Source organism: Saccostrea echinata, unplaced genomic scaffold (genome assembly GCF_033153115.1).
Source record: "Saccostrea echinata isolate AGI-Se365-2 ecotype Australia unplaced genomic scaffold, CSIRO_AGI_Sech_v1 ptg000020l, whole genome shotgun sequence".
NCBI classification, from domain to species: Eukaryota; Metazoa; Mollusca; class Bivalvia; order Ostreida; family Ostreidae; genus Saccostrea; species Saccostrea echinata.
The window spans coordinates 122,634-137,698 of NW_026889769.1; the positions used below are offsets into that span (position 1 = coordinate 122,634).

At 33.6% G+C, this 15,065-nt stretch overlaps 1 protein-coding gene across 1 annotated transcript in view; it reads right to left on the reverse strand.

Moving 5' to 3' along the window:
• Nucleotides 1-14,710, reverse strand: part of LOC133189872 (adhesion G protein-coupled receptor L2-like) — a 77,028-nt gene extending 62,318 nt beyond the window's left edge. The window contains exons 1-6 of the mRNA XM_061325269.1: nt 14,585-14,710; nt 14,310-14,413; nt 4,363-4,536; nt 3,605-3,695; nt 3,363-3,499; nt 2,697-2,834 (exon numbers count right to left, since the gene is read on the reverse strand). Coding sequence (XP_061181253.1) covers nt 2,697-2,834; nt 3,363-3,499; nt 3,605-3,695; nt 4,363-4,536; nt 14,310-14,413; nt 14,585-14,640 — 700 coding nt within the window. The 5' untranslated portion in view covers nt 14,641-14,710. The remainder of the gene's footprint in view (nt 1-2,696; nt 2,835-3,362; nt 3,500-3,604; nt 3,696-4,362; nt 4,537-14,309; nt 14,414-14,584) is intronic.
• Between the last annotated feature and the right edge of the window lie 355 nt (nt 14,711-15,065).

The window sequence follows — 15,065 nt, forward strand, 5'->3', positions numbered from 1 at the left end:
AAAATTGTCTCTGATGATGAATTAAATGTTCACTGACTACTAATATGTTCATGGCACCAGTAAATCGGTACGCAACAGGGACGTCGGCAAGTATTTGACATTGGGGAGGCGAATTGGATCGGGGGGGGGGGGTCCTAACCAACTTTTTGTGACATACACTAAATAATTAAAATTTCCGTCAGAATCTTGATATTTTTCCCATTAAGTCAATAGTCTAGACGTATTTTCTGATTGAAAAAGAACAAGTAAACAAGCAACCAAAAAAAAAAAAAAAGTTTTATGTGTTTTAAACAAAACCTGCTTAAACAAAACCGGAGTATTTTTGAATAGCTAGGAGCTGTTTTTTTTTCCGAAATGGCATAGAAAGAACTTTGAAGGGTTAATGACGAGGTATAGATTAAAATACATATAATTTTCTATTATTGTATAATATTTAATTATTGTATAATATTTCTCGTTACTTGCCGAAAGAATGCATAGTTATGAACTTTAAAATGAACAGGGTAATTAATCCTTCAGAATCCATCCATTTTTGAAATGCAGAAATATGTATGACATTATAAAAAAAAATCAACTGAAGTTGTTTTAAAAAGTAATTTTTACCCAGTATTTTTAGTATTTTGCTTTAATTTAATAGCTTTCAATTTCGATTCATAAAAAAATTTGCAAACATCGATCGACCAATTCATTAGACAATGAACAGGCTTGTTATACGCGGGGGAAAGTGTAAGGAACGGGGTGGGGGCTCCATTTTTGCCCAGTTTCTCCACTTTTTCTGAGAATAGTTTTTTTTGCTTAAGTTTCGATGGATAAAAATTCATTTATTCAGACGCTGCTTGCCCGAACTCCCTTTCATACACGCTTTTTGTTGTTGTTAGGTCGAACTCAGGCAAATTTCAGCATTTGAAAAGAAAAAAAAATTCTGGAAACTTAGAGAATCCCTACCCCGCTCCCCAAAAAGAGAAATTCCAAAAATGTTGCTAGCTTTGCGCCTGATGGAGAATTTGTAGAAAACTCGCACATAGAGTGATGGATACCATGCTTACTGTTTACGCACGCCAGGTACAGGTACATGTATATTGTATATACACGTACATCCCAATTTGCACCTGTGTAAACAATAGCTTTCACACTCTGCCGCTCCATTGACCACAGACTGCCGTTATTCTTGCCGCTCCATTGACCACAGATATTGCCATAACAAATTTTGTAATTCTGTATTTCTCATTTAAAATTCATTTTTTGTTTTGTTTGGTGTTTTGTTTTGTTTTGTTTTGTTTTTTTAGCAAAATGATTGGGGCGGCGGTCGCCGCCCCTTTGCCGACGCCCCTGCGCAAGCGCACTCTATGAGTATGATCTATTTTTAAATCTATGCAGGCTACTGACAAATAAGTTGATGTTTGAGGGCTTCCAAAAATTTCGCTTAAAGTTAGTATTTCGCAATTCTAGGGTCTTTGTAATAATTGACAAATGCATTTCTATCGGTAACGGTAGCCTAGTGGTAGAACGCTCGCTTCGTGATGGGGAGTCCCGGGTTCGATTCTCGTTCTTCGCATCGCGTCAAACCTAAGACGTAAACATAGGTAGTGGCTGTTCCTTGACTAAGCGCCCGGCACTGGAAGTGAAAGTCACGGATCTTTCGGATGAGACCTTATAGAAACCGAGGTCCCGTGTCACATTAGGCTTTGGCACGATGAAGAACCCTCACCGCCCAATGGTCCTGTGTGCCGAGTATAGGTCTAAATTTGAAACCCTTTACCGACATACGATAACGTCTCTATACAAATTAAAAATTCTCGAATGGGAAGTTAAACAAGATGCAATCAATCAACCAATCAAATATACTTTTGGGTCGTACATGTATATTGACTAGGTTCTTTCATACCATTTGAAGTTATCTAAAATATATGGATAATCAATCATTTTTTTTCTATCTCCAATCAATGAGAATGACTAAGAATAAACCTCTGTGCTATTTTCTGTAACGTAGTACTTTGTCGAAAAGTAAAAAAAAAAAAATTATTATTTTTATCTTCTATTCTCATCCATGGTACTGTAGTAGCTATAATGTCTATGGAGGATGCATGGAACAAATTGTTTATTAGCTCTGCACAACACGTTATAGACTCCTACGTCAACGCAATAAGGATATTTGTTGTAAAACCACATTGAAAACGTTTGATGTGATTCATCAAGGATTATGAAAATGTCATATAAAAAAAAATGTAATTTAAGTAAAAGCAGATTATTTTATGATACCTCTGCATATTTTTCTATATATAAATATGACGAATAAAACTGCTATTTTTTCTAAAGAGCTCTACCGTGAAATAGTTTTGTGCTATTTGCCCATGGTGAAATAGTCATCGAAACCATTCACCGTCAGCTTTCGATTTCCCTTACATTTTATCTCGGAACTTAAATTTTCTGGTTTTATCTAGATCTTGTCTAACACACGTAAATTCTGCTTTGGCATAATAAAACATATATTTAGTCAAATGGCTATGAGGACAATAGCAAGTTTATTGTTCCCTCGACAGGATCTATTTCCCTCTGCTGCGCCTCGGGAAATATTTGCTGTTTCGGGGGACAATACACTTGCTATTGTCCTCAAAGTCAATATATAGGTGCATAAAATAAGAATAAGTACATGATATATATACATTAGTGTATAATTGACTCGAACAGTAACCCACCTTCGACGTAAAAAGCCAAAACAAAACCGCTTCCACCAAACCCTATGTCACTAACAAACTGCACCTTCGTTGTAGTGTCATTTAATAACATTCTGCCGGAGGTCCGAAAAATATTATTTTCCGAATCTTCACAAAATTCTAAATCACATACATTTCAAAATAAGTATATTTATAAAAGAAAATAAATTTTGTAAAGTTTCTTTAAGAGTGCTAATTATTTTACCCTACATTACTTTGTAAATGATGTTTAACTAAAACGAGCTATTTTATCTAGGTAGTGTTTCAGGGTGGTTCTACTCAATGAAAAATATGCAGGATTAAAAGAAATAGCTTCCACATCGGCATCCACCAATCAGTCTAAAATCTTAATTTTTAATTTTCTTCCTCTCCTTTACCCTAAATATTCCTTTCAGACTGTCATAGAGGGAGAGGGAAACAATTTCCATCCAAGAAAACGCTACAACATAATTTAAATTTTCCAAGACTAAACGATATAAATATACAGTATTATATAAAATAATATATTCATTTTATACTGAATATTAAAAAAAATATCTAACAATACCCTGATAAGGTATTACAATAAGCTTTCAAATAATTTGACATTTGGTATTGAGCAGTTCTGTAGAAATATAAAAGATAGCACAGATACTGACAGATACTGACCGCCTATACTCTCTATCTTTACGTAATCAATGCAGACATCGATACTCTTCTCTAAATACTGTGACCGGAACTCGAAAACTAAACGAATATCCTTCTTCTTAAAAGCAGGTTTCACTCTCCAGGAGCAGTGTAGTTCACTAAGAAAGAAGCATAAGATAGGGGAACTAGACGCCAGTCCGAACCCCTCTCCCCTTATTTGTATTTGTTTTTTAATTCTGTTTTTTAACTTCATGTACTTATACCTTTGATATTCAGATGGGAACCCCGGAGATGTGATAAATTTCGGTGTTGATTCTGCTACTAGTGTCCTATCAGTTGAATCGCAGGTGTCAACTAAATTAGAGCAAATAAAGAATAAGTAGGTAATCTGTTATGAAAAAAGAGAGATTTACTGAAATTTCATACTGTCACCCTATATAGTTATGTGCCTAAAATTATTAATGCTACCCTGTTTTCCTCGCAACACATATGTGCATGCAGTACAGTTAAGGTGCACAATTGAAATATCGGCAATGTTTTTGAATAAAAAAAATCTTTATCAGAATCGGCGCTTCTTTTTTGGTGCTTTACTACTTTTGGACAAATGTAATATGTTTAAAAACTAGATATTGGAGACGTTTCGGTTTTCTATTTAGACTTTTCATGTGATGTGACAGTCACGTGATTTTACAAATATACACTGTACTTGCAGTATTGAGGTCATCTACAAATTTCAATATCGCAAGGGAATAACAGAGTTAAAATGCTAAGTTCAATCAATATATTTAATACCCTTTGCTGTTTGTGAAAAGTTTTGCGATTCGATATATAGATTCTGCTATTTAGTTATTTTAATCATATTTGAAAGACCCCTTAATAGATACCTTTTGAGTTTATGTGTAAAAGCTTATCAGGGTAGCCTTAACTGTGCTTAAAAAATTAAATGGTGATAATTTTTTTTATTTTTTAAAGTGTTTGTGGATGAAATAGAATAATTCAGATGTATATTTATTGGACATACTTTTCTTCTTCTCAACAGACATGAATCGAAACTGGAAGCCACCTTCTTTATAGGGAGACGACGTTCTTAATGTAAGGAGAATTTCTGATGATCCAGTACGTATGATTTCGTTACAATATCCATCGGATCTGGGACATCCAACACAACCATCTGTCTTTGTTAACGTTGTTTGGGCTTAAAAACAATAAAAGAATTCCTTATTTTCTTGAATTAACGACTTAAGATAGGTTACAAGCATTAATAGTAAATATTAAAATCACAAGTCAAGTATGTATTTATTTTTTAAATAAATGGCAATGCTATCCATTCTTTTGTCAATGGATCTTGTATGTTGAGTGTGAGTCATATATGTTTATACTGACACAAAATCAGGAATAATCTTTGAGGACATACGCAAAATAGATTAGAACTTAATTCACTTATTCTCTTATGATTTAAAAGTTCAAATAATTGAAGGACCTTTGCACGACTTTTACAATGCCTTGTTACAACGCACTTTTTAAAATAGCGCACTTTGAATTTTTTTTTTTAAAGTGCATCAAATTTGGGACCATGTTAACGCACTTTGAAAGAAAATATTTTTTCGAAGTGCGTTGTTGTAACCACTATTGAAACAACCACCAATATGGAAATAATTGGTTCAAGAGTGGTTGAAAGTGCATTTCAAAACCAAACACGGGTTGCAACCACTTTTAAAATAACATTCTCTGTTGAAATAATTATTTCAATAGTGATTGAAAGTGCATTTTAAAAGCAAACAAAGATTCCAACCACTATTGAAATTATGTTCATTCTTGAAAAAAAATTCAATAGTGATTGAAAAACTGATTTCAATAGTGATTGAAATAATGATTTCAATTATGATTAAAATGAATATTTTAATAGTTGCTGACAATGATTTCAATACAAAAACCACATTGCAAGCCTTATTAATATATCCTCACTATTAAAAAAAAAATATAAGGATGCATTGTTCATTCCGTTTTCTTAAACAATAAATTAATATATTGAGTTTAAAATATGATAAGTAATTTTATGTTAACCTTTTTTTTCTAGAAATTTCAATTAACACACGGACATCTTTGATTAAACTGATGTACCTAAAATTCAAACAAAGTATGCAAATGTTATATGCAAGCTCCCGCTGAATCTGGCCGACTCTGCGAAAACCAACAGACAATCAAACAATATATGGAATTTTTAAATATTTTTGTTATATAAAGTTCATCTTTGTCATTGATTTGGAGAGGAAAGGGAAGTTAGTATAAGCATTGTCACAATAGTGGGTATTATTTCAATAGTGGTCACACGAATAAAACACCTATGAAACATAATATCCGTTATTGAAATAATTATTTCAATGGTGAACGTTATTCAAATAGTGGTTTCAACCTGTGTCTGGTTTTAAAATGCACTCTCAACCACTACTGAAATAGTTATATCAATAGTGCTCGTTATTTCAATAGTGGTTGCAACAGTGCGTTAATATCGACCATATTAACGCACTTTGAAAAAAAAATGTGCACGGCTTGGTCAATATTCTTGCAAATTTTAAGTTAGATAAGTAATTAGTTGAACCTGGTTGAATAAATTTTCAGTGATGACGTCACTTCAGAATCTGAGATAAAGACGTTTTAAAGATTTTTAAGGGTTGTTTTTTTTTCCCTAGAAGTTCTTGTAAATGGTATAAAAGGGAAACGGGTCTTTCCTTCTTTTTTTTTTTTTTTTTTTTTTTAAATTTTATCAAGTCTGTAATAAGTTCAGTAGAAGTGACTTTAAGCATCGCATTTTTCTTAGGGTAAAGGAAGCAACTATAATTGTTCCATACCACGAAAATTCTCTTTCTTTCTTTCTTTCTTTCTTTCTTTCTAATCTGTCTAACTATTAATTAATCATATTCATCTATCTGTCTATTGTGTACATGTATGAATGAATGATTGATTCATTTACTTGATAGTAAGAAAAAAATAATCCTTAGCCACATTATTCACTCGGCTGAAATTTTTACCTCGTTCACTAATAGCTTTTAGAATTTTGTTCCTTTTTTTTAAATATGACCCTTAGGGGTGCGAGAAATGCAACAAATTAAAATGGGGATCAAGTTTGTATGCTCATTGAAAATAATTTTCCCCTGCAACACGAGGGTTTTTTTTTTTAGTTATTTGATACGCATATAGAAGTATGAAAAAAATGTTTATTCCCGCACAAGATGATGAACTTTTTTTTACAGTTACTCGACTGGTATTTAAAGGTATGAAAAAAAATATTTATGCCTTATTTGATTTGAATTGAATTTGATTTTGTAAATCTACTTTGGCCAAAGAATAGTCAGTTGGCTATTGTTGCGTAGATCAGCAATATGGTCCCTGAGCATATCTTCCTTAATAGGTTGCGTTATTATTTTTTTTCAGGAAAGCTTATTTGATTTTTTTAATCTATTCTACGTTAACTCAAATTTATTGAATGAAAGTATATCAATGTCATATCAATTTGAATACTAATAGTTGAGTAGGAAAGATGAAGAGTTGGACTGAGGGACCTTCTACCTATCTTTTCCTCGTTCTCGATGAGGCTAGATCAATTCATCTGTTTTTCGAAAGAAATATAACAAAATAATGCTGTCTATTACTATAATTTTTGTTTTATACATATTTTTTTAAGTGTGTTAAGTGTCTCCATGGTAAAAATGTTGACTCTTAACGCACTTTGAACAAGAGGCCCATGGGCCACTACGCTCACCTGAGTAACTTTGGCCTTGTTGTTTTTCACCTGATTTCCCCCCTTGTAGTACATTTTGTGGCCCCGTCCTAACCAACGGGTTCATGATTTGAACAATTAAGAACTTAAACTACCCCAGGATGCTTCCAATGAAGTTTCAGCTTTTTTGGCCCAGTGGTTCTTGAAAAGAAGATTTTTACTTCATATTTCAATGTAAAACTTGGATTCCTTATTGTGGCCCCGCCCTAACCCCGGGAGTCATGATCTGAACAATTTAGAATCTACACTTCTACAGGATGGTTCCACATAAGTTTCAGCTTTTTTGGCCCAGTGGTTCTTGAGAAGAAGATTTTTCACTACATATTTCAATGTGAAACTTGGATTCCCTATTATGGCAACGCCCTACCCCCGGGGGTCATGATTTGAACAATTTAGAATCAACACTACCCCAGGATGCTTCAAATTAAGTTTCAGCTTTTCTGGCCCAGTGGTTCTTGAAAAGAAGATTTTTTAAGATTTTTTCTACATATTTCAAAGTAAAGCTTGGATTCCCTATTGTGGCCCCGCCCTAACCCCGGGAGTCATGAGTTTGACATTTAGAATCTACACTACCCCAGGATGCTTCCACTTAAGTTTCAGCTTTTCCAGCCCCGTGGTTCTTGAGAAAAAGATTTTTTAATGACCCCACCCTATTTTTGTCTTTTCTTGATTATTTCCCCTTGGAAGGGGGTTTGGCCCTTAATTTTAACAAATTTAACTCCACTTTACCCTAAAATGCTTTGTACCAATTTTGGTTAAAATTAGCCCAGTGGTTCTTGAGAAGAAGTTGAAAATGTGAAAAGTTTACAGACGGACGGACGAACAGACGGACGAACGACGGACAATGGGTGATCAGAAAAGCTTACTTGAGCTTTCAGCTTCTTAAATCGTATTCAGAGTCCGTAATTTTTTAGAAGTGCGTTGCAACAATGCCCACTGATGCTATTCACCTCTTCTAATTCAAACTTTGAGGAAAAACCAGCTAGAACTATACTTTTGTTATGATTTCTTGAATACCACAAGAATATTCATAATTTGATATCTGTTCATTACCTCTGGTAATGTATGCTGTATTTTTTCTAGCAACATCGTATGGTACCAACGAATGTAAATCTAGGATATCTTGCAAAAGTATCAGTGGGAAAGGTACATGTACATATACATGTACGTTGCGTATGACCTTAAGTAGGTAAATCTTTGAAAAAGTATCATTGTTATATCATTCCTAATTATAAAATCCTACTTTTAAAGATTGTAGGAGAATAGCACACTTTCATGAATTTAGAAAATTCAAAATAACTCATACATGATTAAATGCATCTTTTTCTTTTCGTGCATTTTATACAACCATTCTTCATGAAAAATTCAAAATAGACTTTTTGATATTATAGACAACTACTTCTCCAATTAAAATGGAACTCGAAAAATTTCGATTCTTGTGATTGGTTATCTATAAAATTACTTTGTAAAAAAAAAATCACTGACTCTACATACTAGTACTCTGAAATTGATACTTTAAGGGTGCTTGAGTTCCTCACTATCAAGATTTATATAGTCTTCGAAGACCACGTCTTCCAACTATGTTGAATTCCGATGGACACTAACTGTGTTCCTTTATTATCCGACTAGTTTTTATATTCCTATGCAGCAAAATTTATTTAAAAACTCCTACACGAGAAAAAGAAAGCATTGTTTTGGCCTTCAATTCGACATTCAGATATATCGATGACTTTTTATCAATTAACAATAGTTACTTCAAATCATTTGTCGATTCCATGCACCCTATGAAATTCAAATAAAAGACACCACAGAGTCTGCCATACAATGTATCTGTTTCATATTTGGATGTTTTACTGACTAAAGACGATAAGAGTCAACTAACCTCTAAATTGTATGACAAACGAGATGACTTCAGCTTTCCATCGTCAACTTTCCTTATTTATGTAGTGACATTCCGCTATTACCTGCATATGGTGTTTAAGTCTCTCAATTTATTCGATACTCCAGAACATGTTCTTAATTTTTAAACAGAGGCAGCCTACTGACAAATAATTTGATCTTACATGAATTTCAACAATCTCGTTTAAAGTCAGCATTTCGTAAATTATGTGGTCGTTTTTTTACCTTGGTAGCAAAAAATACCTATCATTAGGTCGTACTTTTGCTGAAGTGTTTCATACCAATTATTAGGCATTTGTTTTAATACTAAATTTTACTACGGAATGTTTCGTCTACCTGATCGATACATGGGATTCACGGTGGGTATTAAAACAGGGAATGCTTACTCCTCTTAGGCACCTGGGAATCGTAACACAAAGCTTGCTAAGTTTTTGACTTAATTAGGATCATAAGAATGTTTTAGGCGCAATATTAGGACCTGCCTAAAGACTACTTAGGCATGTCTTAATTCGTAACATATAACGAACTAAGCAAAGTCTTAGCTAAATCAAACTTATGTTCATTATATTTCTTATGAAACTCTCTAGTTTTTATTAGTCCCCTACCGGTGAAACCGAAGGGGACTATAGGTTTCCTCTGCGTCTGTCCGTCCGTCTTTCTGTCTGTGCGTCTGTCCCTCTATCTGTCAGCCTGTCCCACTTCGTTTTCCGCACCTTTTTTTCTAAACGCTTGCAGATATTGAGCTGATTTGTGGTATGTGAGTGTATCTTGATAAGTTACAGATCAAGATTGCATTTCGTTCCACTTCAATGATTTTTGACGAAATTACGACTTTTTCAATTTTTCAGGGTTTTCCGCAACTTTTTTTCTAAAAGCTTGAAGATATTGAGCTGATTTTTGGTATGTGACTTTACCTTGATGAGTTATAAATCAAGTTGCATTTCGTTCCGCTTCATTGATTTTTGACGGAATTATGGCATTTTCAATTTAATAACGGGAACCAGATTACACTTGCCGGTAGTGGACTAGTATTGCTAATGCAATACTCTCAGAATGCTTGTTATAATTACTTGTATTGAAAAAGAAATGTTCAGTTAAGTTTTAATTATATATAAATCCACGTCCTTTCTTAAATTTTAATTAGGTTACATTAGACTTCGTATTTAAATCATAATTCTGTTAAAAATGAATCTAGATTTTTGAAAACAAATATTGCACGTTATATCAAATTAGTAATGATTCAATGTAAATGCATGACTTTTGTTTTATCTCGTGACTGCGATGTTTCAGTTTGTTTTGACGTAAGATCACTCGCTTTGTCGTCTTTGCAGATATGCTACGATACCCGAACGTCTATCTACTTGAAAATGTAATTAAAAATAAGTGCAAATCAATAGGGAGCCTTTGAATTGTATCAGCCCATGTCAGCAAGCAAAGAATGTAGATGTTTTATGATATACTTATTTACAATTTGATCAAGGATCGAAAAGAATTGTTTTTGGAAGATAATTTTTCGTATGTCTCTAACTTAATAATAGCTCTCTCTCTCTCTCTCTCTCTCTCGCGGAAGTGAACCCCTGTCTGAATTTGCGCTGGTCGAGTTCTACATTGAATCTAATTTACAGACACTTTTTATTAGCTTCCTAGTCACCATCCTCTAACACAGTAGTGTTAATAACCTATAGGTCCAACTAGAAATTCAAAAGTATCCCCAAATATTGGATTCAGTGATCAATAAAACTGCTCCCTCCCCTCCCACGAAAAACAAATTCATATACCAGCATAAAATAGAGATAATTATTTTCTTTAATGCATAAAATGAATGGAAAAATGTTTCGAGATTCAACATTTACTAGTTCTAAATATGTTCACAAGTGATAGCTTTTGAAAAAGCTTGTCTGACTAAATCAATCAATATCTATGGAACGTATAAGCAAGAGAAGTGCTTAACGTTTCCTTCATCACAGAGGGACATAGTTGCGATACTTCATTACACAAAATGTACAACTGACTATCTCAAATGTCGTAACCAAATATTACAGATTAAAGAATATCTAAGACATGCCACTGTTTGTTATTTTATTTATTATTATTATAATTTATTAGTAAGCCCACGGGCCGACTAGTTACGTTGGGAGGAAACTGCAAGTGCGCTTGCGTAGAATGGAATTCTGGGAAAAATAGGTAGACGAGTACTTGTCGTTCTAAAGAAATTCATACTCTATAACCAGAGGGCGCACTTCTTCATGCGCACTCTCTGGACAGTGATAAATTGATGAGATGGCCTCTATTTATAGATTGGTCTGTTCTCCGTCGTTCTCGACGACGAAGGAACTTGCAAGCAGTTTTAACTAAGAAAATGGTCTTTAAATTTTTGAGACAAAAATGCTTCAATGCTGCTCTACGACGCAAAGTAAATGGCCTGTACACTTTATACATGTAGCTAGAGCAAAACAAGATACTAATACATGTAACACCCCCTCCCCCCGGACGAAACTCACTTGCGATGATGGTCTTACTAATATCATGAGTGAGTTTGAAATACATCTTCATGTAGTTTTAAAATCGTTTACAGTTTTACTTTCAATCAATTTCAGGACCTTTCTCATTTCTTCTATTATACCGTGGTTTTTTTTTTAATGAAATGAAAAACAATACAGATCATGATGTCTTCTTTTTGCCGATTCTTTACTTAGAACCTTACGGGAGTGAATCCCATTCCTCTACGGGTACTTGCCTACACTCTTGTCACCGTATCAAAAAGAAACCCTTGTTCATCACAAAGCATGGAATAATATGCTCCTGGCTGACTTTCTAAGTTTTTAAAAAGCTAACCTTATAACGTACAATATTTTGTTATATTGAAAGAAAGATGGAAAACAGACTGAATCAAGAAGAAATGTCCCATTTACCAAGTGCATTGAGGTAGTTTGTTGGACTGATTGGACTAGTCCACTTATGGGATAACTGGGAAACAAAATAGTAAAAATAATCAGCAAATCCATTGCTTTAGTGTTGCCTGCCTAAATACAATGTGATATTAAAAAAATGAGATAGAATTTGCAGTTAATAAAAAATCTGTAGCTTAAGAATCAGATTAAGGTCAGACGATACGTTCCTCAAAATTCTGTTTTGTATATCTTCGTATTGTGTGGAAAATACTCAAAATTATAATTACTTTCTGAATTCTAAACTGGTTTCTAATTGTCTGTAAAAAATTGAAACACTAAAAAATGTGTTATTGGCAAATTAAATTTTTTCCAAAAGGATTTTATAGGAAACAACATCCTCTGTTACCTTGCACAAATGCCTGGTAAGGTACCTCGATTTTTTGCAAGTAAACATATTAAAGTAGCAATACTTCAGTGACAAAATCTTAGAAAAAATTATATATTATATAGGAACGTATCGTCTGTCCTTAAAAGAACAAACTCAATTTATTTCCATAGAAGTTATCACACCCATTCAATAGAACAATCAAAGAAAAAAGCGCGAAGATAATTTACTTGTGACATTTGACGCGAAATGATTGTGTCACCCCTTTCGTAAAAGACAAATGGACTGATCCAGTAGTTTAGCAACGCAGTAAAAGTGTTACACGGACATGTATGTCCGTATAAAGAATCGCAAAGAATAAAGGATGACTGCACTTAACGCCTGGTTTTGGGTCTTTTTCGGTCGCTTCTGTTGCTTTATATCATAATCTTATTTCATTTTTATATATTTATGAAAGAATCCTGTCAATTTCGGGCCGAATTTAAATATTAAAATGATCTTAGACTGTGATACAATAAAATGATTCTATGTTTTCTGCCCTTACTCTTTCCAAATATAGAGAATGTACACTTACCTGCCCTTGATTATACATTAGGTATGCATGAGAGGTGGAGCTAATATTGTAAGAATGGGTCTAAAATTAGACTAGATAAATAACAATGAAATGTATTAAAAAATACGTGATCACTCTTTCCCATTCCCTCTTTATTCTGTATGGCACAAGTACTATTTTCAGAGGTTTCAAAAATGAAATTAACAATATGAGCGACGTCAATGTAAGTAAAGAATCTTTTAAATCAATGCCTAATAATTTAACATATTCGAGCAATTTGTCCTAGTTAGCACAAAACTTGCAACTTTACAAGTCACGTGACGGAATTTAGTATTCACAGAGTTACCTGAGGTAAGAAATCACGTGGTGAATTATAATATTAAACATGTCACAGCCCTTGGTTACAATAGAGAGAGCGAATGTAAGAAGAAGCATTTTTTTTCGTTTAATCCATGAGCGCATGTTTGTCTATTAATCTCCTTTTGACACATTATTATTTATGCAAATATACAACTACTGTTAAACGGAGAACAATAGACAAACATGCGCTGACCATGACTTGTATAAAGTCAGTGAAAAAGTGGGCGTCCTCATTATCGTACGGAGAATCAAGGAATTGTAGTGACCCTCGCCTTAGAAAACAGCTTCGTACTTCGTAAATACGTACTTTTATTTAATGTAATTACATAAAGTTGTAGATTAGATGTTAACCATTCGTGCAATTAAAAGAAAAATTCTTGTTTTGAAAGTTTATTTTGTCGCAATTTTCGCATGTCCTTAAGTGCAGTCATCCTTTGTGCATGCAAAAAACTGAAGGAAGTAAACGCATCATTATTTTGCATCAGTAATATGATTCTTTCTTCCGCAAACCGTATTTGTTAAAATGCAGGTAACAAATTCCGATGTAAATCAGCCTGCACAAAATCTAGCTCATGAAGTATGATCGCTTAGTTTCGGACCATGGAAATATTGATTCTTATACTGCCTGACGCACTTGACGTCAGGCAATAAGATAGTTAAGACATACTGAAGCAACCTCCACAGGATTCCTAAGTTTTGCTAAGATTTTCAAATCTTAGCACGCTTTTTGTTACGGTCGTAAGTCTAAGATTGTACTTAAGTCCTTCTTATATATGGTCTTAGACTTAAGTATCATTTATGTTACGACCCCTTGATTCCCCCTCTGGAATTTCCGGAGTTCCGTGTTTTATGCCCTTTTCACAGATTAGTATTTTTTTTTTAGATTTTTTTTTTAGATCGATCGCTGTTTCTTACCTTCACCTTTCCATTCTTTGAATGGCATGCTCTTTCTTAAAGCAAGAAGTTTGATGGCCAAGTATTGTTTTATTTGCCACATTTCTTTATTCCTGAATCTGCATAAAGGCTGTAAACATCAAATTTTGTCATCATTTGCCATTCAGAATGAATCTGTAGCTACTTATTTATGCTTAAAATAAAATACCGTAATATAGACGAAAAAATGCGTCCACTTCGCACGTCCACTTTGGATAAACCACAATATCATATCCTGCAATTCCGCTGATTTTCCAAGAGCAGTTCAAGTTACTAAAACAACGCATTTTTTAGTATTAATGCTTCGAATACATCTAAGAAAAATTCAGTTCTAAATTGAAAATATATGAGTTTAATGGACGATATATAGTTTGTGGGAAAAATATAAATATTTTATGCACTTATTATTATTATTTTTTATTTTTAGAAAACATTGCCTCTTACATTCCATATCCTTTTTCTACTGGATAGTTTTCTGGATAGGCAACTTTTTCCCCCATATAAGGCTGAAGAATTATTTCTTGAACACCTTTACAAGCATGTGTTGTTGACACTGTAAAAGATGAAATCATAGTATTCTCTACAGTCACAATTGTGGGATGCTTTCTATCAATATGTCTCAATATATTGCTTGAAAGCAGGATTTAGTAATGCGGTATGCATATAGAAAAAATCCCATTTTTTCAATTTTAAGTATCACACTAATTGGAAAAGTAGCTCTGCTAAAAAAGAGAACATATTTCTGTAAGCTAAAGTTATCCGCTTTTCGTACTGCTTCCACTGAAACCTGCTTACAAGAAAGCTATCATCAATATTCAGATTTCCTATCAAAAATACTCTATGTGGTCATTGCTATCCTCCTTCAGGAGACTCAAAAGTGAGTAAATTTCCGCCATTTTAATACCCAGTATTGCGGTAATGAATG